The sequence below is a fragment of the Bremia lactucae genome, linkage group LG4 (genome assembly GCF_004359215.1).
Source record: "Bremia lactucae strain SF5 linkage group LG4, whole genome shotgun sequence".
NCBI classification, from domain to species: domain Eukaryota; phylum Oomycota; class Peronosporomycetes; order Peronosporales; family Peronosporaceae; genus Bremia; species Bremia lactucae.
In genome coordinates, this window is record NC_090613.1 from 4,505,261 (window position 1) to 4,530,769 (window position 25,509).

At 44.6% G+C, this 25,509-nt stretch overlaps 7 protein-coding genes across 7 annotated transcripts; 3 read left to right on the forward strand and 4 right to left on the reverse strand.

Moving 5' to 3' along the window:
* Positions 1-495: 495 nt before the first annotated feature.
* On the forward strand, positions 496-922 carry CCR75_002410 (uncharacterized protein; the record flags this gene model as incomplete). Its single annotated transcript, XM_067960507.1, has 3 exons — positions 496-553; positions 615-801; positions 868-922. 3 exons carry the CDS (start codon positions 496-498, stop codon positions 920-922), a joined length of 300 nt encoding a protein of 99 aa, XP_067816323.1.
* Positions 923-1,495: 573 nt separating this feature from the next.
* CCR75_002411 (uncharacterized protein) lies at positions 1,496-1,873 on the reverse strand (the record flags this gene model as incomplete). Its single annotated transcript, XM_067960508.1, has 1 exon — positions 1,496-1,873. One exon carries the CDS (start codon positions 1,871-1,873, stop codon positions 1,496-1,498), a length of 378 nt encoding a protein of 125 aa, XP_067816324.1.
* A 1-nt stretch (position 1,874) lies between these two features.
* Positions 1,875-2,314, reverse strand: CCR75_002412 (uncharacterized protein; the record flags this gene model as incomplete). Its single annotated transcript, XM_067960509.1, has 2 exons — positions 1,875-2,035; positions 2,110-2,314. 2 exons carry the CDS (start codon positions 2,312-2,314, stop codon positions 1,875-1,877), a joined length of 366 nt encoding a protein of 121 aa, XP_067816647.1.
* A 188-nt stretch (positions 2,315-2,502) lies between these two features.
* Positions 2,503-4,017, forward strand: CCR75_002413 (uncharacterized protein; the record flags this gene model as incomplete). The annotated part of the gene is made up of 6 exons (XM_067960510.1): positions 2,503-2,622; positions 2,682-2,793; positions 2,859-2,950; positions 3,014-3,121; positions 3,184-3,672; positions 3,743-4,017. 5 exons carry the CDS (start codon positions 2,503-2,505, stop codon positions 3,358-3,360), a joined length of 609 nt encoding a protein of 202 aa, XP_067816322.1. The 3' UTR covers positions 3,361-3,672; positions 3,743-4,017.
* On the reverse strand, positions 3,504-3,876 carry CCR75_002414 (uncharacterized protein; the record flags this gene model as incomplete). The annotated part of the gene is made up of 2 exons (XM_067960511.1): positions 3,504-3,676; positions 3,747-3,876. The coding sequence occupies 2 exons, from the start codon at positions 3,874-3,876 to the stop codon at positions 3,504-3,506; spliced, it is 303 nt and encodes a 100-aa protein (XP_067816320.1).
* A 3,809-nt stretch (positions 4,018-7,826) lies between the features above and the next one.
* Positions 7,827-10,116, forward strand: CCR75_002415 (uncharacterized protein). Its single transcript, XM_067960512.1, has 6 exons — positions 7,827-8,063; positions 8,135-8,570; positions 8,637-8,726; positions 8,781-8,902; positions 8,988-9,119; positions 9,180-10,116. The coding sequence occupies exons 1-6, from the start codon at positions 7,969-7,971 to the stop codon at positions 10,024-10,026; spliced, it is 1,722 nt and encodes a 573-aa protein (XP_067816321.1). The 5' UTR covers positions 7,827-7,968; the 3' UTR covers positions 10,027-10,116.
* Positions 10,061-10,995, reverse strand: CCR75_002416 (uncharacterized protein). The gene is made up of 2 exons (XM_067960513.1): positions 10,769-10,995; positions 10,061-10,697 (listed from the first exon to the last, which is right to left on the reverse strand). The coding sequence occupies exons 1-2, from the start codon at positions 10,832-10,834 to the stop codon at positions 10,119-10,121; spliced, it is 645 nt and encodes a 214-aa protein (XP_067816318.1). The 5' UTR covers positions 10,835-10,995; the 3' UTR covers positions 10,061-10,118.
* Between the last annotated feature and the right edge of the window lie 14,514 nt (positions 10,996-25,509).

Consider the following 25,509-nt stretch of genomic DNA (forward strand, 5'->3'; position numbering starts at 1 on the left):
TCGCAAAGAATGGCGAGGTGGCTATCCTTCTTCGCGGAGTATAACTTCTCCGTCGAATATAATCAGGACGACTTCATGTCGTCGCTGATGCGTTATCACGCCGACCCGACTTCGAGTCAGCAGTGCACTCCAACAGTGAGTGATCTTACTGTTGCAACACTCCTTACGAGTGTTCCGTCATCAACCTTAATTGATGACATAAAGAAAGCCTACAAAGAAGATAAGAACCTTCTATGTTTGATGGATCATTTAGTGAATCCATCCGATAAATTTTTAAAGATCTACCGGCTTTATATCGATCGTCATCCGATCGATACACAACACGAAACGGCTTATTGTATTACACAGCCGTGAACGGCCACACCACACGTATTGGATGCTTGACTGTTTTTATCGGATTTTTTTTTACGTTTTCAGTTTCTGAGACAAATTCGGACAAAAATATATCATGGAGTGATTGATTGTGTATTAATTGTTATATTTTCTATTTTTCTGATGGCTACTTGGTTCCAGAAGGAGATCGTTCTCACGGCGCCCAGCCGAGGCTTCCACTGTATGTCCCTGCTTTATAATTGCTTCGCTCAATATTTTTTTACCCTTTGTCTGTTGATAAGTGGTTACACGGGAGGTCGAGAAGCAGGTGACATTTATAAATGTGTATATGTTCGACTCTTTGCGTTTGCCTTACGTTCGATTCCAGTTGCCAGAACTGTCGCGAGTGAATATAGGAATGGCAAATTTGTTTATAAAGCACACGTCTGCGTCACTCAGTATTAATGAGAATTGCGACCCCAATGTTCGGTAATGCTCGTTTGAATGCATTGTGTGAGTGATCAGCTTGCAATTAAACTACTTATATTGTGACAGGACGGACATGGAGGGTGCCTTTAACCGCATTGTGCCAGAATCTTGGAACAAGTAAAAATGATGCATGAACGCCATGCTGAAGCATATTTACTCATCATTACCTGCGTGGTCTTAGAATTTTTTTTAATCACACCGATGAAGGCGACGGTAAGCAGCACTTTATTTTCTTTTGAATGTCTGAGACATTTACACACAAGCTTAGACGATATGCCGGGGCACGTTAAATCGACGCTAATTGGTGCGTCCGTGAACATTCCGATCACAAATGGCAAATTCAATCTTGGAACGTGGCAAGGTATGGTATCTAATGAGTTATTATATTACATCTTTATCTTAATTGTCAGCATCTTGATTATGTCATACGTCATAGGGATTTATTTGTGCGAGCACCGTAACATTGGTGGGTGGGGCTCGGGCCACCAGCGCAAAGTGGTGGTCACTATCCAAGGCTCCACGGCTTAAAATTATAAGAAATTAGGTGCTTGAATGCACCTTTCGCTAGCTTTAATAATCTGCTAATTCATAGTATTTGTTAAAAGTGTAAGGTCCAAGTAACGTAATTGATGCATAATCGCTACAAACAGGTATCAGACATATAATTTAAATGTATTCGTACAAGGTATACGCATCAAAGGGGCCAACTCGAACCAATTGAATTGCCCAATTTGTCAGCCTCTTTCTTTATCTTCGTATGCTTCGCAATGCGCTCTTTCAGATCGTAAATTTCCAAATCGGCATTCAATAGCAAATTCTTAATGTCTTGCAATTCCTTCTTCACGAAGGTCTCAGCGCGAGCTAGCGTTTTAAGCACCTCTACATCGGAGTAGGTTGGAAGTTGTTCTTGCATCGCAAGCGGTGGTGACTGCCGATCCGGTCCAGCCATCAGTTTTTTGTAAAAGAACTCGGTCGGCTCATTAAAAACTAGCTCGTCGTAAAACTCACTTACCACTGGCTGCCAATACCACCAATAGTCTTTGTGAATAAATTTCAAAGCATTTCCTAGCATTCTATAGCTTGACCTTTTTAGTGCTAGCGGGCTGGCTGTTGGGTGGGTATAGCACCAACAAGTGGATAATGCTGATCGGCCGCTCGTTCGAATCGTGGAAATAGATCTGAATGCGCGCCTCGAACTCGCCCCAACCCAGCTCCGTCACTTCGTACGGTGGCTCTGTAAGTACTTTATTAATTATATTAATGCATCAGTATATCACTGTATACTCGTTCGTGTTTGATGGAACATACCACGAACAGGATTAGCGAAGCTCACGTGTAGACTAATGACTACTTTGCTAATCATGTAAGACAAGTCCTCATTATTCACGCCACGGAGGTAAATGGACCAGCGGTGGGTCTTGGTCTCCTCAGCCTTTCGTCCCATGAACGTGGCTACCGAGCCATACAAAATGGGCTTGCTCACCACCACATTCTTTTGCCGTGAGTTCGACATGGAGCTCTCTTTCACGTTATTACAAATCCGGTCATTGATTTGTTTAAAATGTGTCTTCCGGTATGATTGGGCAAAGAGATATTGCCGTTTTTAAGCAACGTAAAAAAAGAACCTCGCCGGCAACATCAAAAGAATATGTCAATGAAATTTTTAAATGTGATTGCATTTTTTGGTCATTCTGGCAAACTATGGTAGCTAAGAGAGCATACAACTCTAGTAGAAGCGAAGGCGTAGATCTTTTGGACGAGAACAATGAGATGATTGACGTGCAGGGGTTTCTGTTGAAAGACTGTCAAGCAATGTCCAAGGTGAATCCGATCGGAAGCAGTCGCCATTAGCTCTGACCTATGCGTTCGTGCCGCTCTAGGAATTAATGGAGCAAGCAAAATTACGTGCGGCAGAACTTCAACAAAAGCTGGAGGTGGGAAAGCGCTTGCTGCTTGACGCGCTTCAGGAAGAGAAAGAGATTCTGATCAATGGTGGGCTATTTTGGATTGGGCGGGCAGACAAATGTGTGCTTTAGTGTGCATTTCTTTGTAATCAGACGGAGCTATGACGCCGCAAGCATACACAATCTCTGTGCAGTGTATGACTGGCCCGTATCAAGGACGGATGTTTACGATGGAGATTGATAGAGTATGTTGCTGTGAAAACTGTAGAGGCTGCCGACACTTATAATATGTGGTTCCTTGCACGTAGCAACGGCATTCCTCCTGTTTTGTGGGCCGGTCTACGGGCAAAAAGTTTCGATCGCCTCGAGGGCTGAGTATGCCTAAGGATTCTGAGCTTTCGACTTCACACGCAGAGGTTTGTGCTACATAATTGCCAACTTGCAGCGTATGGCAATCTTATATGGTTTTTACGAACAGATCAAAATGGAAACTAGTGGTAAACTTTTTCTAATCGATTTAGATAGTACCAATGGTACCCGCATTGAGAATGTAGACTTAGAGGCGAATGAGCCGTATGAGCTTATTATTAGCAAACCGATAAAAGTGGAGATCGGCGCAGGAAAGTATGAGTTCAAATTTGAGAAGAAGGCATGAGACAACAAGGCACAAGATCCGCTAGAAGTGACAGACCTATGCTTCTGCTCAAGATCTAGAAACGTATATTATCAACCCAGCTTCATATTTTGAGTTTTAAGCACCAGTACCAGATAATATTTAATGAAAGATAACGCTGACAATTATTTAGAGCCCGAACTTTTCTCCATGAAGTCTTCCACGATCTTATCGGCCTTATCCAGGGATGCCTGTGCATTCGCATCTCCTGCGAATGCCATCTGACACGTTTTCCAGCTCGATCCGGCGCCTGCACCTGCACCAACACCTGTAATCAGACCACGGCCAGTACCAGTGCCTGCAGAATATTTCACAGCAAGATCAGCTCAAATAATTCTTCAACAATCGATAGATCGACCGCAACGTACGCGCCAAAACAAGGGATGTGAGCCCTCCCGCGACAAGGCCGGCACCAAAATAAAGCGTAAAATTCTCCAAACATTTGTCCCACTTCTCAGAGATGCGATACTCGGATGGGGTGTCTCCGTTGTCACTCATAGACCTTGGCGGTTCTTTGCGGAGGACGTGAGGTCAATAGAATACTGACCTTTTGTCCACTCAGCGAGCTTAATATTTTTCCGCTCAAGTACGATATTTGCAACATTGAAAGTATGAGCCTTATATAAGGGATGGACGAGGGCCGTGTTGTGTTGCTAGGCACGATCCAAGAGCACCACAAGGTGGATACAAATTCGCCTTATGTATGCAAGGCAGGAGGAACTCCGGTTTGTTCTTGTCAAGTTGGCTGCTTCTGTTCAAATTAAAATGTTGAGAACTTTCGTTGCGTTTTTAGGCTTGGTACTCGAAGCCACCGCCGGAAAGCGATACTTTATTTTGTAGTAAGTGCAGCAACAGACTGTTCCTGGTGATACAAGTGTACGCTCCTGTAGAGACAGATCGGACGCTCTACGTCTTTGGATGCAATGCAGTGGCATGCACTGAAAATGCTGGCAGCTGGCGCGTATTGCGTGACCAGGTTACACCTGCGGTGAAAGAATCAAAGGATTTGGAAGAGAACGAATTAAAAATGCCACTTGTGCGCAACAAGCTTGCGTGGGGAATGGACAGCGACGGTAGCGATTGGAGCGATGAGGACGATGGTATAAAGGAAGCGGCCTCGACGGCTGATCTTGTCGACCTCGAGGTGCTTTTGCAGAAGCGAGACGATGCAATGAAGATCAGCAAAACCACGATCAAGTCAAACGGTGCAGTTAAAAAATTCGAAGCTGCAGAGGCAATTGCATTGAAAAGCCATCAAAATGTCTTTCCGGTTCTGGCTATAAAAGTGATGGATGAGCCTTACGAAGACTATTCAGCAGAACACGACTTTGCTCACGAAAATCGTCTGTTTGAAGATTACATGCTGCAAGAGGAAGAGGAAAAATCGTCGGATTTTGGCGACTTGCAAATGGTGATCACCAATTCAAAAAAGTGTCGAGGCACTGCACGGAATTCTGGGAGTGGTCATGGCGAGTCGTACGAGAAGACTCCAGCGAAACAGCGGCATTTGCTGCGTTTTCAAAAGCGCATCAATCGGTGTCCATTGCAATGTCTTCGTTATGACTACGGTGGTGAACCACTTTGGCCGGTGACGATCCCACAAAATCTAAATGTACCATCGTGCCCTGGTTGTGGGGAAAAGCGGCTATTCGAAATGCAATTGACCCCGACAATTAATTATTTCTTAAAGGTGGACGAGCACGTCCCGGCTGATAACGCTTTTCTGAAGAAACCTGCTGTGCCCGGTGTGGGGGTTGCTTTACTCAATACACCTACTGGTGGCATGGACTGGCTCAGCCTCATCGTTTATAGCTGCTCGGCGAGTTGCTCTCATAGTCGTGAAGAGTTTGTCTACGTCGTGCCATGAAGTTCTCATAAAATAGGGTATTGATATCCCCACAACTATTTTTGATTTTTTTATCTAATTTAAATGAACCGCTACTACTTAAATTACTCCCACAACTATTTCTTAAGGGAAATGGTATACTTTTCGTATAGCCATACTAAAAATCAATTATAATAGGAAAGGAATTTCCACCCGTTTACAGTGTAAGATAATTTTGCGTTTATACCAGCGTACAACTTCACTAACCTTAATACTCGGTCTTCATCATGCCGCTTGCTCCACCCCCAGAACACAATTATGAGACCCATGAGGAAGCGGAGGAGGCAATCTGTAACGGGGTGCATCGTTGCATGCAATTAACACTTAAACGTTGTTAATTAATATATTATCTAAAAGGTAGATGATATTTGGAGAATGTTACTTACATGGTAATATTCTAAGAGCTTATCTATTGGTAGATATAGATCATTATATCTACTTTCTCCGCGATCCAGCCAGCGCTGGACGCGCGCTAGGAGAAAGTCAGATAAGACTTTATTACATGTTTTGTATTAGTTTATAATTAGGTTAGTATTAAATAGATAGAAACAGAAGAACTTAATTACATTAAATACAGCTTTTAATTAACCCTCTTTAAAGCAAGTGTTTTAAAAAGAGTCTTCCTCTGCACGTACTAGTGTACGTGAAGTGACGTAAGGCACCACTCGCACTGAGGCAGTGCGAAGTGGACACGTACTGAAGCAGTACAAGTCAGTAGTGCCCCGTTACACAATCGAAACATTTGCGTGGCAAGAAGGTTATTCAACGAGGAAATACGCACGAAGGCCGACAAATACCGAAAAAACTGGGAATTTGTGGCTTGCTTGCGCTCAAGGGCACAAAGATACGACAAATGTCAACATGGCTTCTTATATGCTGATGCGCAGTCACTATTCAGCGCCAACTGAATCAAAATGGTAGGCAAGAATGGAGAGTAAGTATGATCGTTGCAACACACATCCATGAGGCGACCGATAATCTTGCAGCATTTCTGGAAGCCAAGGCGATAAAACAGTTGCAGAAGCAACAGATTTTGGACTTTTCAATAGGTGGAGCATCTCCTCGATAAATCTTGAGCACCCTGATGCGATCAGATCCTGCTTTTCTAGCCACTGGCAAGATATTTACAAATGTAAGAAAACGCGAACGAGAAAAATCTCTCCTTGGGGTGGCCCTCTTGTAGCGCTACTAGACACACTGGGGGGAAATGCAATACGGCATGAATTTGATCGAGAGCAATCGTCGAATAAACTCACACGCCTCTTAATAGCACCAAAGTCTTGTATTTTAACAGATAAGGACTTTTCTTTAGGAGGCGTTCTTATCATACAAAACCAACAGATGAGTAAATTGGTTATAAAATTATGTTTAATATGTACTAAGGCGTACAAACCTCTAGGTTTTACTAGCAGCTCAACAGCACCGTCAATGAATAAGTCCAAAAAGTTGTATACGATCGTTCCCACATTGCCGTGCTCCCATACAATCCGATAGCTACAAAATATGGAATTAACATTGCAGAAATATCATTTTCACCAGCACTGGTGGCTTAACAAGCCTAACAGTCCCACCCTGCACCCTAAGATACCTCTGCACGATACGAATAGTTTTTCCGATATAATAGCTAAGTTGCAAGTGCATCATTCTGGCTTGCCTCCAAACATCCAACGCCTCCTGGAACAAGATCTCAATAACCTCGTCTCTATTTCAAGCACATCGATAGATGATTCGGCGACTTAGGAGGGACATACGATAACTTAAGGCACGAATTTCAACTTTTCTCCTCCAAAAATAAGAACAGGTCAAACCTTACTCAGGGGAATCGACAGCGCAAAACTGCCACTAAGTTGATTGACTGTCCATTTTTGCTCTAACGCTACAATATATATACATCATTCAAAATGGAGATTGGTTGTAAAGATTGGTCAACATGACCATGAACAATGAAAAAACATTGCTAGGCATCCAATCGCACGAAGACTTACTACTGAGGCAAAAACTACCAGTCAAAGGACTTTTCAGGCAAAAAACTTGTGAACTGCAAGATTCATCAAGTAAAGCTAGTATGCGGGACATTTACAATGAGAATTTAAAGTCCTGAATTGTTATCCCCATAACCTCTGAAAATAAAAGAACAATTGATATCTAACAGAAGTTGTCGGAATAACAAATTTAGTTTGCAAATTTGAAATTATTTACTTATCCTTAAGTAAATAATTTCAAATTTGCAAACTAAATTTTTTAATAAGGTTTAAAATTCTAAATATTTTTTTAAAAATAGTTGTGGGGATATCCTCCCTCAAATGACTTATCCTTCGAAAACTTATAACACTTGCCAGTTATAGGATTTGACGTCCACGGTGTGGCTCTAAAGCATATGCATAACGAACGCTACAACAAATTCGCTAACTAATTACCTTCGATAACATATAAAAAGTGTGCCAAAACAAATTATACATTTTAAGAGTGCATCTTTACCCGTAAAATATTTTAAACTTTTCCCTTCGCGTAACCTTACACTTCGTGCGACGTTTTGTGACCGCATCGACACATCTCAACCAATGCGGTTAACCCGCGCATTGCTCCTGCGCCACCGTCACTTTAATTTAGTGCGCTCATTCCCCTGCGCTCATTCCCATGTTCTCTCAACTCGACGAACTTTCTCATTCAGTGCCACGTACCCAACTTCCAGTGAATCTGCTGCCATGGACGACACAGAGGACAAGTCCACATCTCGCCTTGTTTGCGGCAAATGCACAACGACGCTTAGTGACACCAAAAACTTGGTATTTTTCAAATGGTACGAACAATTGCCGATCTTCCTTACGTCGCAAGTACGTAAATTTACCCACGGCGTTCTTAACTTTGTAGGAGGAATGGCATTCACGTATCTAGCGCGTCGGATGAACCATTAAAACACTTGTTTCCGGAAAAAGCTGTCAACGACGACGAATCGACCTGGAAGAAGCACAAGATGCTGTGCATTAAATGCAATCATCATGTTGGTACGCTAGCGCGTGTCTTTACGTCCGACAAGGTTTTATTCAGCGCCTCGTGCGTCGCGGTTCTAATGCCAGAGAACGAGTCTCCATTGCTTTCATTATCAGGCTATCCTTCCTCGCTTTTGAATTTTACGATGTGGTCAGAGCTAATTTTAATGGCCGAGACACAACCAAAGCTGAAAGAATTGCTTCAAATCCGCAGAGTGGATTCAATTCAGGCCTACAGCTCGGAAAAAGCCCAGCTTAATCGTAAATTGCTGATAGCAAACAACTTGCAGGATCTTTTGCGTGTTGTGGATGAAAACGTAAGTAATCCAGCGGCATTCATACTTGACAAGAGTTGTCGTATGTTGACTGTTTCGTGCATGCAGCGCGGTAGTTTAAACCACTACAATATTAGAACGGCCATAGATCGCGCTGGAAGATTCGTGGCGACTCGAACAACGCGAGGGAATCTGTTGGTACGCATAGCCATTTCTTTGTATTAGTATTCTATTGAGTGTAACTGTACATAGGCAGCCGGTGCTAGTGACATTTCTCGCAACTCCGAAGCACCTGAAGACGATCTGCTAGCAATCCCATCGCCAGCTCTGTTTCCAAAATGGTCAGCCAAGCCTAACGTCTTGGACACGACGCGGTAAGTGCTGTAATGATTTTATCTCATGAATCAGTGCTGATAGGATATTTCGGGTGCTTTATGCTATGGTGGTTGTCTATTACAGGTTTTGGAAGCTGATTGAAGAGACTGAAAAGCTTGTAAACTTTGGCATTGCTGCTTTTAAAAAGGGAAGTGCGTTAACTAATCTCACGACTGCTTTAATGCGCCTTGGGGTCGGACGAACATCGATATTGCAGTACGTGGGCGGACGTGATATATTGCCGTTCTAGACCCCCCTAATTGAATGTATGATTAGGCCTGTAACCGTGCAAATGTTGTACATGCTACAATTTGGAAACCCACGCATGAGTGCACATCAAGCGTGTATGGTAGTCACTGCGGTTGCCCACCTGCTGCCGAGAGAAAGCCGCCGTCAAGACTGGGTGTGGAGATCCTTCCAAGCTGCAAGCAAGATGATATTGTCTGAATTTAATGGTGACGCAACCACTGCCGAGGTCAAAACGCGAGCAGCAGAAGTTCTTGTGCCACTAGCACAATCCTTTCTTTTTGTTGATCGGTTTGATGCCGATTTGTTCCACCGAACATTCAACGAGGTGAATTCGGGAGGTCTAGACAAGCTTGACATGCCGCCATATAAATTAAGGATCCTCAAGTCAAAGCTGTACCAAGTTCATCTCGATTGCGAGCTTCAAGATAGATCTAGCGAATTCCGATTAAATCCAGCCCTTATGGAAGAGTGCAAGCGAGTGTTTAAATCACAGCAAACGAGAATCAAGAACTCGTCATTCCGCCTTCATCACCTTGTTTGCACTGCTTTAAATGAATTACGAATTGAAAACGAGACCATGTACGCGACCGAGTCAGGCTATCATCTTGACGTGGTGACACCAAAACTAAATATCGCAATCGAGCTCAATTCATCGGAATGTTATCAGACTCTTGAGCAAAGCGACGAGAACAATGACCCGAAAACCTTTGGATTCGTAGACCTCAAGGCGCGACACTTACATTTATTAGGTTGGACGGTCATTCAGCTACATGCTGACAAATTTTTGCACCTTGAGACACAAGGCGACCGCGTGGCGCATCTCAGTATGTTATTAGAAATTGCCACCTGCCGTGAGCAAAATGCGGATACATAAAAACTAAGCAATAATTTAACCTAAAGATCTAACATAAGCGTAAGTGTTACAAAATTTTATGCCACTTTGTTTCCTGCTGCCTAATTCGATTGCTAGGCTGACTTTTTCTTAAATTTCTTTACCCTTTTGTGAGTTTGAGCGCAATTATCGTCAGTAGATCGTGCCTCGACGGTAAAGTCGTCCACAAGCTTTTGCTTTTTGCGCTTCTTGTCTTTCTTAGGCTTAGACACTCGGTCGACGTTGACATCAGTCGTCTCGCTTTCAATCTCAGCTGCATTGCCTTCTGACTTGACGATCTCATATCTCCGCTTCTTGCTCTTTTTCTTGAAGACTTTTTTTGGCTCGGCTTCCACTTTCGCGTGTTCATCGACCTCGGCCGTGGTCTTCTTCTTATCCCTTGTTTCTTTCTTCCGTCGCTTTTTTTCCTTGTCGCTTTTACTGTCGTCAACCTTCTTGGCTTTTGTCTTGCGTTTTTTCTCTTTTTTTGCCTTTTTCACGCTTTTTTCAATTTCCTCTTCTTCGGCATCAGTCTCCATGCCGTTGGTCCAGTGCTTATGCTGATAGGTTCCCTCGCCCTGACGGACGAACATAGAATACAGTCCATTATTCGGAAGCCCGTCTGAGCGCTTTGTTCCTTTCTTGCCTCTGTTTGACGCGAATCCTAAGCCTCCCTAAATGTTTAAAACATTGTTTCAGTTTATTGCTCTACTGCCGATGAATCACAGTGAAAAGTAGCGAATACCTTTTTGCCGCCTGGACGCAGCTTTGAAAGCATATCATGAAGCCTGACAAGCTTCTCTTCCTCCATCTACAATGTGCCTTCAGCGCTCAGTTTGCCACACCACACTTTATGGAATGGCGTGATGGCTTGTGCAACACCAATGCCTTAATTAACACCGCCTGGATGGTGTAGCGAGCATTTCATCCGTGTAAGTTCGAAATTTAGAAAAATAACAATTTCGATGAAAGAGCGCACGTCTCTTTTCAAAACCATTGTATTTTTAAATATAATTAGGAAATAGCTGAAAGACTGAGACTTGACGTGCAATTTCAAATAAATCCAGAAGACATGTATGAAAAGTATTCGGCTGTTCCTAGTTCGCCCTCGTCACGGAACTCAAATTGAAGAGATGAACTATGTCAGAATGTCAACGAATTCGCTACTTAGAAAAGTTGTTAAAATACTTGATTTAATAATAAATTGAGCTCACTAAAAAGGGCCCTACTTTAATATTTATAGCATTCAATAAATGCATCAAACATTAACTCAACTGTCTCCTTCGCACTCTTCAATCCAACAGCTCCTGGGAAATTAACAGGACACGATAGTTTCGCAGCATTTATGTAATGGGGCACAATTCGGTTGGTGAAGCGTTGTTGTGGTACATTTACTTTATGGGTAAATACCTTTTTCGTTCTATTTAACATAGCCGCCAAATATAAATCTGGTAGCCGAAATCTATTTTAATTTAGTTAAGAAAAGGTGCTAGGTTAAAATAATTAAATAAAGTTTAGTTCCCTTCCTGCTTGTTGCTGTGCTCTGGGAGCTTATTGCTTCGTCCCCTGATTAGCGGGGGATCATGTCATTCACTTGCTCAGTCAAGTGGCTTTCTTCCCTTTTAATTGGTGTAACTCAACCCTAACGTGTAGTGGAGCTACCTTGCTCCTCAATTCAGAGGAATACATAAAGGCATAGAAAAATCACTTCGTTCTATAGAACTAATAGGTTTAACAACCCAGTGAGTTGTACAAGCTCGTAAAGCTTCGTGAATCCGGATTAAGGGGTTCGTAGAACCAAGTTTAAAATTATAATTGAATCAACAAAACAAATCAAGGCAACTAGTGCCCAGAGTACCTCATCAATGCGCAAGCCTTACAAAGGCACGACACGCTCTGAGATCAAAAGGAAAACTGAACTATTGAATTATTTAAATCTTAAAACTTACCTTGACTAAATTAAAATCGATTCCGCGAACAGATTTTTATCTGGCGGCTGCCACATATGTAATTTATAATAAATGGGATTTTATTAATTACCTATGTTAAATAGAGCAAAAGGGTATTTTACGCATATAGTAAATGCACCACAACAACGGTTCACCAACCGAAGTGTGCTCCATTGCACTCTCCTGTTGACACCGAGCGACAACAGCCTCTTTGAGGCTGGAATTTAAATAGCTATTTAGACAGCTAACCGTTTATTTGTGTTTTGCATTCCTTTGTCTGTTGACAACTAAGTGTGAGTCCCCGACTCTTAGCACCTTTCTCGGCGATCAGAAGGTGGCAAACTATGAAGTTTACACTCCATCGGAGGATAAGGAAAAAGAGCGTCCCTTCCACATGCCTCGTCGTGTGGGCGAATATTGACGGGCCCCAAATCCGTTCCTAGAACGTGGTATCGCACATGCTTTAGCTGCATTGCGCAGGAAATCGGACCTTGAGTCCAACGTAATTACTAACCCGATCGGTGTAGAGAAAGAGCAGGCAATCCTCAGAGAGGAACAAGCTCGTCGTCAAGCTGCAGCCATTGCGGAAGCAAAAGCTCACTATGAATATTGATTTATTTTACTTAGTGCGGAGGAGCGCCTCTAAAAGGCAACGGATCGCAGCTCGACCATCTGAATCTCTGGTCCCAAGGCGAAGATTAGAGGCGCTCGCTGCTCGCGACGCTCTTCATAAGCGATACCTTATGCCCAAAGTAATGACGCGAGATCAATATTTGACGTGTTTGCGTGATCAGGCCCATGGGGCTTCGGTGACTTCAATGTTTAATTTCCGCTATTCCTGTTTTAAACGAATCAAAAAAACGAAAACGATGCTTCGTTTGAGAATCGGGTCCATCAGACCCGTAGCCCCACAACATCTGGTCTATAAGAGAATCTGCGAATTTGTTTGATTTCGTTCGGAATGGAAGCTAAGCTTCGATTTCGCAAAGCTTAAGGCAAAGGCCAATTACGTCCGGCGTATCTGCCTCAAGTCGGTGATAGGCCTAGTCAGCACTCCAGAGCTTCAGTTGCCCGCGCAACCATATATTGAAGCCGCACTGAGGCTAAATATCTATTTGTATCCACTTCTATTGGTGGAAAGCGTCGTTTGACGCAAGTTGACCCGAGGCGCTTAAAAACGTGAATGGCGTGCGGTCAATTTTGCCGAAAAAGTACTTCAAAGTCCCAAGGTTTTCCGAAGAAGAAAACCCAAGCCGCTTAACCAGAGACTGGTATTAGCCCTTGCGACGACGTCGCATTAGGAGCTTCTCCACGCTCATCGATCAAAGCGGGATGGAGCCAAAATCTCGAGGGAACCATAGGATGCTTTAAAGCACGAGGTGCAACTTCTTCGCGAGAGCTTTGCTCGAAATAGGGCTCTTTTGACGCGTTCCGAAACCGTCTTACAACATTGTAACGTCAACATTCTCGTTTAGATTACCAGCTGGGCATCCTGGTGAGGATGCAACAATCTGTAGCACGGCCGCCTGTCTCGGCGCAAGCGCCTTGGGAAGGGTCCCAATATGGCTTAAGCAAGCCGACGTAGAACACTGAGTGTATACGTCATCTTCCTCGCAAGCAACGTATACACTGAGTGTATACGTTGCTTGCGAGGAAGGTTTAGCGTGTAAGCTAGGCCAATCTGTGCCGCGACCGTAAATGTCCGGATAAAGCGCGGGCGCAATTTGGTCATAACGACCGCGGAAACCAAGCTTGTAAATAGCTATTTAGCGTTTAACAAAACTTGGTCTTCGGCCGCATAAGTTTCAATACAACTTCTACCTTTGCATCCGCTTGTTCTTTCTATTTGTACTCGGTATCAGTCAATGTGTCACGCGCATGTCTTAAGACACTAAATCGTGTTGCGAGAAACTCGCTCACTTGTTTCCGAGCGGTAACAGGGCAAGCCTATCAGCTAATTCCCCCCACCAAGCCCTATACCACGTAGTAAATATCGTTAATGGAACGCGTGGTTGGGTGAAACCGTTTACGTAGAACGTAGTATAGCATTTAAAGGCATGAATAGCGTTGTTAAACGCTAACCCCGCATCCGGGAGCATTGTGCTCTAGCGCTTTGGTACACACTGCGCAGTATGTCTACAATGACGCGATTGGCACATTCGCTTGACCATCGGTCTGCAGATGGTCCGCTGTGAACATGTCCAATCTGGAGTCAAGCCCTCGTAAATTCGACTACCAGAACGTACCCGTGAAGCAGGGGTCTATATTGGAGACAATTGCCACAGGAAACCGTGTTGGAGAAGCCGAGTTTGAGAAACCCGCGATTATTGAACAGCCTTGCTGTACCTTCACCATCAATGGTGTTCGGCACGGCCGCTAAATGAGCCATATTACTCAACCGGTCAACAAAGATCACGATGCCCGTATTACCAGCCGATTCTTTCGGTAAGCTACACACAAAATTCATACTAATGGATACCCAAAACCCTGTGACTAAGGGCAGACTGGTAAGTGGCGCAGCAGCATAGGCCGAGAGTTTCCCCCGTTGACGAATTTCGCATGCAAACGTATGCGCTTACTTATTTGTAGAGCTTAAGCCACAGCTAAACCTGGCTCACGGAGCTGTAGGTCTTTTCTCTATCGAGACGACCACCAAGAATAGTATCATGTACCTTATAGAGGATTCAATACTTTAAACTCTCACCACGCGGAACAACGATGAGCGGATAATTGCAGCATCCGTGCAATAAAGCAACAGGTCGTTATCGACAGAAAGACGATGTAAGCTCGTGCCGACAATTTAATGACCAACTCAGTGCTCTTACGATCTCGTAGCAGAGCTAGACACTGTTAATTCTTGGCGTAAGCCGAACGTTATAGTCGTCAAATGATAGAGCTCATAATCCGTCCTGCGCGATAACGCACAGCTAGAGCATTCTGCTTGCTAGGCTTGTATTTCACCTCGAAATTGTATTCGGCGGAAATGAAAGTCATCAAGCCATACTTTGTAAGAGATGGGTCTACTTAGTCGCAGTGCGTAAAAACGCGTGATTAATGTATATCGCAAACTGCTCAGAGCCAAGCAGATGAACTCTGAATTTAAATGAGCATACTTCATTGCAAGTAACTCTTTGTCATGATTCGGGTAGTTTTTCTCCGCAGCTTGAAGCTGTACAAACTCGAACGCATTTACACGTTCTCGTCCAGTATTATCTGTTTGTAAAGCGAGCGCTGCTCGCAAATGGTCAATGTGGTATTCCATATCCGACCGACCCTGCTCCGCACGACTATGGACAAAAATGTCATCAAAGAGCATAACCTTGATGAGATTAGAACACATGCGTCACTAGACGATTAAGCGTAACCGGGGCTTTAGAGAGCCCTTGTGGCAAAACCAACCACTCCCATAGCATACCGCTCGGGGTGCTCACCGCTGTAAGCGGGATATCACTAGCTCGCATGAGCAGTTGGTGATAATTGTCGACTAAGTCAAGTGCACTGTACATCGCACATTCCCCCATATTGCTTTAAAGAACATCATCTCTATGAATGGGAGTTTGTGCTGGTATAGTGGCAGCAGTAAGCTTATTATAATCATGGACGATGCGCAACTTACCGTTTGGCTTTTTGACACAAAACGTCGTTGCCGAATGGGGAGATTTACTTTCGCGTACCATTCCAGCCTCGTGCCTAGTACGGAAGAAATCGCACACTGTTCCTTTGGTAAAGGCTAATGTAGTATTTGGCACCAGGAGCCAAGTCAATTTCATGACGGACACCTCTATCTGAAGGTAGAAGTGATGGTAGATTGGGAAGTGCGTCAGGCTCGCAGTATATCAAAGCGAAGAGTAATGTGAAGCTCAAGGTCATCGGCCACGGAACGGTGAAGCTAAGCGTTTGGACTGGGCATGCGTGGATAGATGCTCGCCTCAAAACCACTCTCCATGTTGAAGATCTGTCCAAGAATTTGTTCTCGCTTACTGCTGCATCAGCGCGAGAAATGATAGAAGAGATCACACACAACGATTGCGTCGTGAAGTGAGGCGGGACACCAGTTGCTACTGGAAGGAAGCAGGGCTTCCTGATGTACCTTAACGTTGAGCTTGGTGCGGAGTGCCACGTAGCCGACTGCGAGAGCGAACTATGGCACAGAAGATTGGGTCACGCACCGTTCGGAACGATAAATGCTATGACCAAGGACGGAAGGATCAAAGGCGCGGAAGTGAAGACCGACGTCTTATGTGACGTATGCGCGACATCTTAGCAAGTGCGCAAGTCATTCAAGGCAATCGAGGAAGACAAGGGACTCAGGAGAGTGCTCATTTTGACGGTATCGTGTGCCCCGACGTGCTTGGACCAATCACTTTAGCTTCAAAATCCGGCTTTAGGTACATTGTTAGCTTCATCATGATGAAGAGCCGGTACATTACGGTTACCTTTGCGATAGAAGAGTGAAGTCGTGAACGCGTTCACAAATTTCATCGGGAGATCAAGATAGCGTCTGGGACTAAGATCAAGGCATTCGAAGTGACAACGGTAGTGAGTACCGAAACAGGCAAATGGACAGTTTCTGCAATGAAAAGCTCATCAAGCAAGAGTACACAGTTCCATACAATTCTGAACAGAACGGCATGACAGAGGGCATAAATCGAACTCTGGTAGAGATGACGCGCTGTTTGCTTAAGGACAGCGGTCTCGACAAGACTTACTGGTGCGACCCTGTAACGACAGCGGCTGACATTCGGAGTGTGATTCCGAATTCGAGACAGCAGAGACGCGAAGCGTCTAAAATGTCACAAAGCGATACGAGCGAGCAGTTGCATACGCTTGTAAATGGTATGACCGGCAACATTGAGGGAGAAGCTAGCCTTAAGGCAATCCCTTCATTACATGCGCTTTTAAAGCTGGATAAAATGTCTGGTGATGAGTTCGGCTGAGCCTTAAGGGCTGGTGACTTATCTGAGACGGTGGTTATTTGACCAAATATTGAGTTAACTCATCATCGCTTTTGGACGAAGCCGTTTTGGAGTAAATGATTCTACACTTATTGCGCAGAGTGGATCATCGATCCTTAAAGATCCCACGGATCCATTCTATTCGTTACTTGATGAATTCCAAGATGTGATGTATACCTGCACTCCACAAAATCTTTTCGGACCTTGCATATGTGTGCAGATTCACCACTGTCCATAACCCAGTAGCTGCTGACGGACCCTTCGAAGGCATTAAATGCGACGTTGGAGTTGTCGTATCCCCCTTCTCGTGTTTCTCTTGGTCCACGACTTGAACGGCAATCTCTAGCATAGTGGCCGACCGCTCCTGACAATCTTTTAGCACGCCGTTCTTGCTTCATCTTTGGGTGCTGCTTGCCGTTTCTCTTGCTTGTGTAAAGAGCCGTTGCTTCTTCTACACGTGTCGTGTCCTTATGCCGCACTTCTTTAGCAATCACCTTGCTCACGAGGTCGCTGGAATTAAAACTTGACACCGACATGCGAAACACCTGCACTAAGCTCTCGCAGCTTGCAAGCAGACTCCTCAGCATCACCGCACATACGTCCTCTTGACTTGGCCCACAGTTTGCGCTGTTTATCTTCATCACTAGAGCTTTAAGCTCTGTCACGTGAAAACTGACGCTTGAAGCTGTATACTTGAACGAGGCAAACTTTTCCTTCAGCGAAAGTCGATTCGCCATGTCTTGTGTGCGATGAAACATCACCAGCCTTCCCGACGCCTCTCTCGCCGTCGTCGCGTCGATAATGTGCATCAACTGCGCGTCACTCAGATTTAGCACGATCCCGGCGTGCGCTTACTGCTCATTTACTACATTCGGAGCGTCTGCACCGGATACTGCTCTCCACATATTCCCTTGGACATGAGGTACATTTTCATCTTGTAGCTCCATCGTACGTAGTTTGAGCTATCAAGGGGGTCAATCTTGATACCGGAGTTGTTGCTTGGGCCCATAACCTGTTAAATTGCGCTGTACTATGAGCTTGAAGATGGGCTCACGGTCGAGATTGCAAACCGGAAAGTAAGTTATATTGTGAGCTTTATTTCAATCCTACCGTTATCTCTTTTCTATCGTTCTCTGCGCCCCCTTTCCCATCTATATGGACCACCATAGAACGGGGGACGTCACTGTCTGGCAGGGCAGTGCTGGTGAAGCTCAAACTCCTCTTCGAAGCCGGAACATCCACGTTCTCATGTTTCCCAACCTTTATTTGCTCTGTACCAGAGCTGGTACATTCGATAAGGAGTTGTGTAACTCAAATCCTGATTTAGTATTTTACGTGTCACTTCACGTGCTTTCGAAGAGTTTGACCCGAAATGCCCTGGCAACTTGCCAATAGTGTCAGAACTGACATTCAGAATGGTGCCGCCTCGGCTGACCACACGCGATGGAGGTAGACGTGCCACTCCACAAGTTTCAGGGATATTACACCCTTGCTGACTCGGCTCTTGGCTTACAATGCTTTCAGCATTCAGCGATTCGTTATTGCAACGAGTGCCACTCGACGGAGGACGTGCTGTTCCACCCGCTTTTCCTGAGCCGGGCTCAAAATTTGTGTTTCCAACTTTAGAGTTCATTAAGTCTGACATTCCAGTGTCTAGCACACTGTAAGATTCGGTCAGTGATTCGCGCCAATAGCGCTTTAGCACTTTTGTCGCCTAGCATAGGTGGGTTTATAACTCTCCAAAGCTTTGCGAGGAACATTGCGTGTTGCGCTTAAGGTCTTGGACCTCCAATTGATCCATGGCTCATGGCGTTCAAGTCAGACCATACCATGGATGAGATCATATCTCGAATCCAAATCAAGGACGAGACAGCGTTCTACACTGTTAAAGTCCAGAAACTTAATACCTAAGCTCAGCGGAACTTGAGGAACAATCCCAGTCGCTAAGCGAACAGTGAATATATCACCTGCATGCTCTTTAAGCACTTCAGCATACCGCTAATTCCCTTCAAGAGAAAGACATCGAGCATAATTGCAAGACGCCCCTGAGTCAATTAGAATTAACCATGGCTTACGAAAGCCCTTTACAGCTGCTTGAGCGAATAACAAGCCAGGCTTGTACTCACCCTCCGTGCCATTACGCACATAGCAAATTGGGGCTAGGTCTTGTTTACTCTCACCTTCCAGATGTTCGGCAAAGCCGAGGTCTTCCCCAGTAGGGCGCTCTACCCCTTCTGGGTATCGGCATGTCCCGTACCGTAACAGATTTCTGGTATAGGCCGGAATTGTTGCTCTCTCAAGCTTTGCGCGGATTACGCAATAGAAAAGCCGGGCGTAAACGTTTAGTGCTCCCGCACGTGTAAATCAATGGCTGGTGTACAGCTTGAAGCTCTTCTACTTCTTCAACGAGGCTGAGGGTCCACGAGTTCTGTTCTGTTAGACGAATTCGATGCGCTCGAGAAGCTAATATGGTACTTATTAATACGAACGCGAGACTTATCGTCGTATTCCGCAGTTAACGCAATGTCAGAGCTGCACTGAAAGTAGCGAGATGAAAACGATATAGTTCCGTTTGGACAAGGTCCGCGTTAAGACCTTCCACAAGATGGAGAATAGAACCGTTTCTGGCATTGAGTCATTCTGCATGGCAGCAATAAAAATTCTCAACTCCTGGATATAGTCCGCTATGGTACGTTTACCCTGACGATACGATAAAATTCGTGATCGTGCGCGAAAAGCCTAATTAGGCGGCGCAAACATGCGAGCTAAATCCCGATTAAGCGATTTTCATGTGAAAAAAGCGGCATCTATAGAAGTGCTACATATGAGGACTCACATACTGGCTCTATCGAAGAGCTTAGAGATGGCTAGGGCAGCCCTTGTTTTGCTCGGTTGGACCATGACCGAAGTAATGGTCATGTCCATTTGCCTGAGCTGAAGAAGGAGACTTTCTCCTTCTTTTCCTCATATATAGGATATTGACAATAATAGGGCGAGCCTTGGGCTCGGAGTCAGGCACAGGGATATACCCAGTTGGCATAGATGCTACTAAGTGATCTTGGATCTGCCCTATGAGGGAATCTTTATATTGCATAAAGGTTTCAAGCCTGACATTAAGAACTTCTGAGCCCTGGGATACAACGTGATCGATATGATCCGGCCCAAACAAGGATTTAAGCTTGTCAAAAGGGCAACACGTAGCATTCTCCCCCGAAAAGTTCAGGAAACTGCTCCATCCTCGAAGAGGATAAGTCAAAAGACTCAAACGTACATTTACTACGAGTGCCATTTGGTGTAGCGGAGCTAACATGCGCGTTATGTCAAAGGAAACTTATGGACTCAGAGAGTCACTCAGTTCTATAGAGCTAACAGGTTTAATAACTCAATGAGTTGTACACGATCGTAGAGCTTAATGAATCATAATTTTAGGAATTCAGGGCTGCACAAGACCTCACTGTGACCACACAACACTCTTTGAAGTTAGATTCTAGCTGCAGCGACATAGGTCGACCACTTTAATTATTTAAGTGGACCGATGCAAAGATGCGCGCCTATAGAGCAGCATCCAAGAAAGTATAATATGCCTGTCTATAAGAGACATTGCCAAAATTCTAGATCGATCGTATGGCGATCTCGCTATGATTGCTCAACCACAGCTTGAGGCAGCGGTCAGGAACACTCCTCATATACATAAGGAATAAGTCTTAAAATGGTTGCGGGACCAACCGTTAACAACCTCAGAAATTAAGTTATCAAAAACCGGCGTAATTAAGCTTTTAGAAAGAAAGCGAGACACTGAATACCTAGGCTAATAACGGATCAAAAAATGTAGGGCCTTATACACTTTATCTGATACACCTAAGAATACAATTTCAAAGATAAATCAGTTAACAAGGATAGGACCGAAACGGCTCTTGCGTGATCTGCGTTGTAGCAAAGTCAAGCCAACCTGCGTACTTGTCACAGATGGCGACAAGGTGGCCAATATTTAGTCGGCAAAGTATTTTCTTAGAACGAGCGAGTTCATCGATGGACGAAAGTGCCCTAGATTAGATGACTCGTAGTGAACTTTTTACGGCTAATTTTGTCAATCACTACCAAAAAGATGTAAAAGGATTTGATCGATTTATAGATGTATTCCCTGAATCAGCACCATGCCAGTTACTAAATGATACATGACTCAACGCGAAGTCGACCGGATACCGGTTAGAAATTGCATCATGAGGCAGTGACCACTGCGTCGTGAACAAGTAACAGCGATCGAAAAACTCGTTGCCGATCGCTTGGCAGCGAGTCAGCCTCCCTTTTGCTGACCCGAGGGATGTGCTGGCGTCTTTGTCGACATGACAAATCGATTATACGATTAACCAGCGAACTGGTTTTGGATCGAGATTATCGACTCACTGCAGAGTTTTGTCAATTCGACTTCTGTTAAATTGAAAAACGGTTGAAGATGAAAACATCAGACCTACCTTTTTAGAATGGTTAGACAGCAAGTGTAAATCGTGTCCTCGAAGAGATGCGAGACGATACGTCCACTCGATTACGAGTTGGAGTTCATACTACAATGGCTATTTACAAATAGGTGTGCGTCAACAAAGTATTACGGCCGCTAATTGTGAATGGCTTACGCCATCCATGCATTCCCACCTTGTAAGAGTGAAAATCTGGCTCAGTGGGAGACTCGCTCGTGCATGTCGCTTATTCGTACATATTTGTCAGAGGCACGCAAATCGTCAAAGGTCGGGGTCGCCTCACGGTTGATGACATGCGATGCCGACTTGGTCAGGAATGCCCCACGCATGTAGCGGCTCCACGAGGAAAAAAAATCTGTTAAAGGTATTCACAAGGACCGTGGCTAAGCCGTCATGTAAAGAGGACATGGTTGTTGGGCTCATAATATGTTGAGAGAGCAAAGCGGAGTGGAGAGAACAAGTTGGAGCGAAGCGAAAGAGAGAGTCTGAGCAATGGATCGGAGCGAAGACAATTAAGTTGGAGAGGGTGAGTTAAAAATAACTGATTTAAGCAACAGTGCAATCACCCACACCTTTTGTAATCGCCACCCCCCAAAAGGCAAAATATATCACATTGTGGGGTACAAGACAAAGGGCACCACGATTCACCTCCCGTAAACAGTTTTTCTAATGTACCCATGGGCAGTCACATATTTTCTTCAATACGGAGGTAGATAATAGGATGTGTGGCTATGCCGACTCCCTTATATAGTTTGGATGAAATGGCGATAGCTCTCAAGACGATTCTTATGTTGAGTTTGCGGTGCAGTGGAATGACTCACATCATTACTATACGATATGTTATGTTATCACTAATCTGTAGCTTTATTTAACGATGGTGTTACTGAAAAGTGTGTGGCGATACCGGCTCGCATGTATTATTATTGCTTGCACTTCCACTTCTTGTAACTACAGATTCTGCGTAGTGTATTACGTATAAAAAGTATAAGCTACAGTGAACCGCAGTTTGAATTAGACCGGATTTAATTGTATACATTACCTGAAACCCACAACACAATAAATTTCAATAAAGAGGGCATATTATCTCTATCGAGGGTCTCAATGAGACCAGTTCGCGGGGTAAACCATGAATTCGACTTAACTGTGTGTCATTTAAATATATAAATTCCTCGTCCGAGTCCAGGATCGAGTTGTAGGCTGTACCACACAGAATTAATGATTTATAATCCAAGTGTAACCCCGTAATACCAACCATCTCGAAGGAACTAGTAGAAGTATACGGTATTGCCACCTTTACATTGCTGAATTCGAGACTTTTTAATTTAGTTGAGCGTTAAGAATGCGTAGCAACTGCACCATCGCTGCCAACGAGCGCAAGCCTCCAGCTCACTCGCAGCTTATTGCGACTAGATAATGGATAGGCGTTTACGAGCCACTAGCTTGATCGCATTTTTTTTGATCAGAAGTGCTGGTCTAAATTTTCAAATAAAGTTTCTGTAGCGGAGATACCTCGCTCCTTAAGTCAGAGGAAGACTTTTAGACTCAGAAAGACTCTTAGTTCTATAGAACTATTGGGTTTAACAACTTAGAGAGTCGTACAAGCTGGTAAAGCTTAATGAATCCTAGTTCAAGGGATTCAGGGGCTCGTAGAACCAAGTGGCAATATATATCATAAGATAGTGCCCGAGAGTCTTTACCTTAGAAAGGCTTCCACCTCTCACAGAATAATGCGCAAGCCTTAAAAAGGCACTAGGCGCTCTAAGATCAAGAGAGGAACTGCACTTTATTTAATTGTTTAAATCTAAAATCCTTACCCTAGCTAATTTATAATAAATTTCGGCCGCCAGAGGTTTATATCTGGTGGCGACCACATTTGTCATCCGTAATAATGGGATTTTAGTAATTAATTCTTTTAAAATAGGTTAAAAGTGGTATTTACCCATAATTTATATGTATCACAACAACGGTCCACCTACCGATTATACCTTCCCCATCAGTCTGTTGACACTAAGTGAAAACATTCGCTTCATTTACTCTTCGAGGTAGGAACATAAACAGCTAACCGTTTGGTTGTGGTTTTGATTCCTTTGTCCGATGACAACTAAGCGTGAGTCACAGACTCTAAGCACCTTCCTCGACGATGATGGAACTGTGGACTATGAAAGTCACACTCCATCGGACGATGAGGAAAAAGAGCGTCGCTCTTACTCGCCTCCACACGAGGATGAACGTCGGCGGGTCCCGAATCCGTTCTTAGAACTTGGTGCCGCCGATGTTTTAACTGCCTTGCGCAGGACAGGGGGACCCTGAGTTCAACGTTATCACGAACCTGCTCGATTGAGAGCAAAAGCATGCAATCTTCATCGAGGAACAAGCTTGTCGTCGAGTTGCAGAGATAGCGAAAGCTCACAGTGAATACGATTCACCCCACTTAGTGTGAAGGAGCGTTTCAAAAAGATCACGGGTCACAGCTTGGCCATCTGGATTTCCGGTCCCACGGCGAGGACGCTAGAGGAGATCGCTGCTCGCGACGCTCTTCATTAGCGATACCTTACGCCAAAGGTAATGACGCGGGGTCAGTATCTGACACCGTTGCGTGATCAGGCACATGGGGCTTTGGTGACCTCAATGAGGGAATTCCGGTCGTTCTGTTTCCAAACGAAATAAAAAGCGACAACGAAGTTTCGTTTGAGAACTGGGTCTACCGGGCCCGCCGACTTCGTAATATTTGGAATATGAGAGTGTCTGCGGATAGGGCTGATTTTCGTTTAGAACGGAAGCTTCGCTTCGATTTCGCTAAGCTTAAGGCCAAAGGCCAGTCACGTTCGCCATTTATGCCACAAAACGAAGAAAGGCCTAGCTGATATTTCAGTGCTTTGGTTGACCGTACAACCATGGATCGAAGCCGCACTGAGGCTATTGATTCACCTCATCCTACGTCTAATGGTGGGAAGCGTCGTTTGACGCGAGTTGACCCTGAGTTTGGCGCTCAAAAACGTCAACGGCGTACGAGCAATCTTGCCGAAGAGGTACCTCGGACTCCCAAGAGTTTTTAGAAGAGGGTTACCCTAGCCACTTCACCAGATACTGGTATTGACCCTTAAGACGACGTCGCTTTTAAAGTTTCTCCATATGAAACTGAAATTTCCCCGCGCATCAAGCAGCGCGAGAGGGGGCCGAAATTTCGGCGGAAGCATTTGATGCTCTAAGGCACGAGGTGCAACTTCTTTGTGAAGTCTTTGCTCAAAAGGAGAGCTCTTCTGAGGCGGTTCGGGACCGTCTTTCAACGCTGTAACGTCAGCCTCGTTTATAGGGCCAGCTGGACATCTTGGTGAGGATGCAGCAATCTGCGGCACGACCGTCTCTCGGCGAAAGCGCCTTCAAGTCCACGTGGTAAGGGTCCCGATAGGGCTTAAGCAAGTCAACGTAGAACACTAGGTGCGTACGCGGCTTACGAGGAAATTTTAGCGTATAAGCTAGGCCCTTCTTGGCCACGACCGTAAATGATTTAATATAGCGCGGGCGCAATTTGGTCTTTAAGACCGCGGAAACCAAGTTGGTAGGTAGTTTTTAGCGTTTAGTAAAGCTCGGTCTCCGACCATATAAGAATTAATAAAGCTTCTGCCTTTGGCATCAGCTCGTTCTTTTTATTTGTCTTGGCTATCAGCCATCGTATCCCTTACGTGTCTTAAGACACTAAATCGCGTCGCGAGAAACTCGCATACTTGTTTCTGTATGGTAACAGGGCTGATATCAGCAAGCCTATCGGCTAATTCTCCCCCACCAAGTCCTAAACCACGCAGTGGTATCGTTAATGGAATATGCGAAAGAGGGACATAGTTTCGTCAATATGACGATGACCCATGAGGGTATCATCTCAAAGACAGAAACTTGCCCTAATGACCCTGCCAGTTTAGCAGTGGTCAATAGAACTACGCCTTATGACCGATCTCTTGGCGGTATCATAGGCGAGTTTGATGCTAAAAGCGTGAGCGAGGCTCAACGCTTTGTGGATGAGCGATTAGCCATCACACGTAAAGTCCGTGACGCAATGGCAAGCGCACAGGACAAGCAAAAAGAATATGCGGACCGAAATGGTCGCAAAAA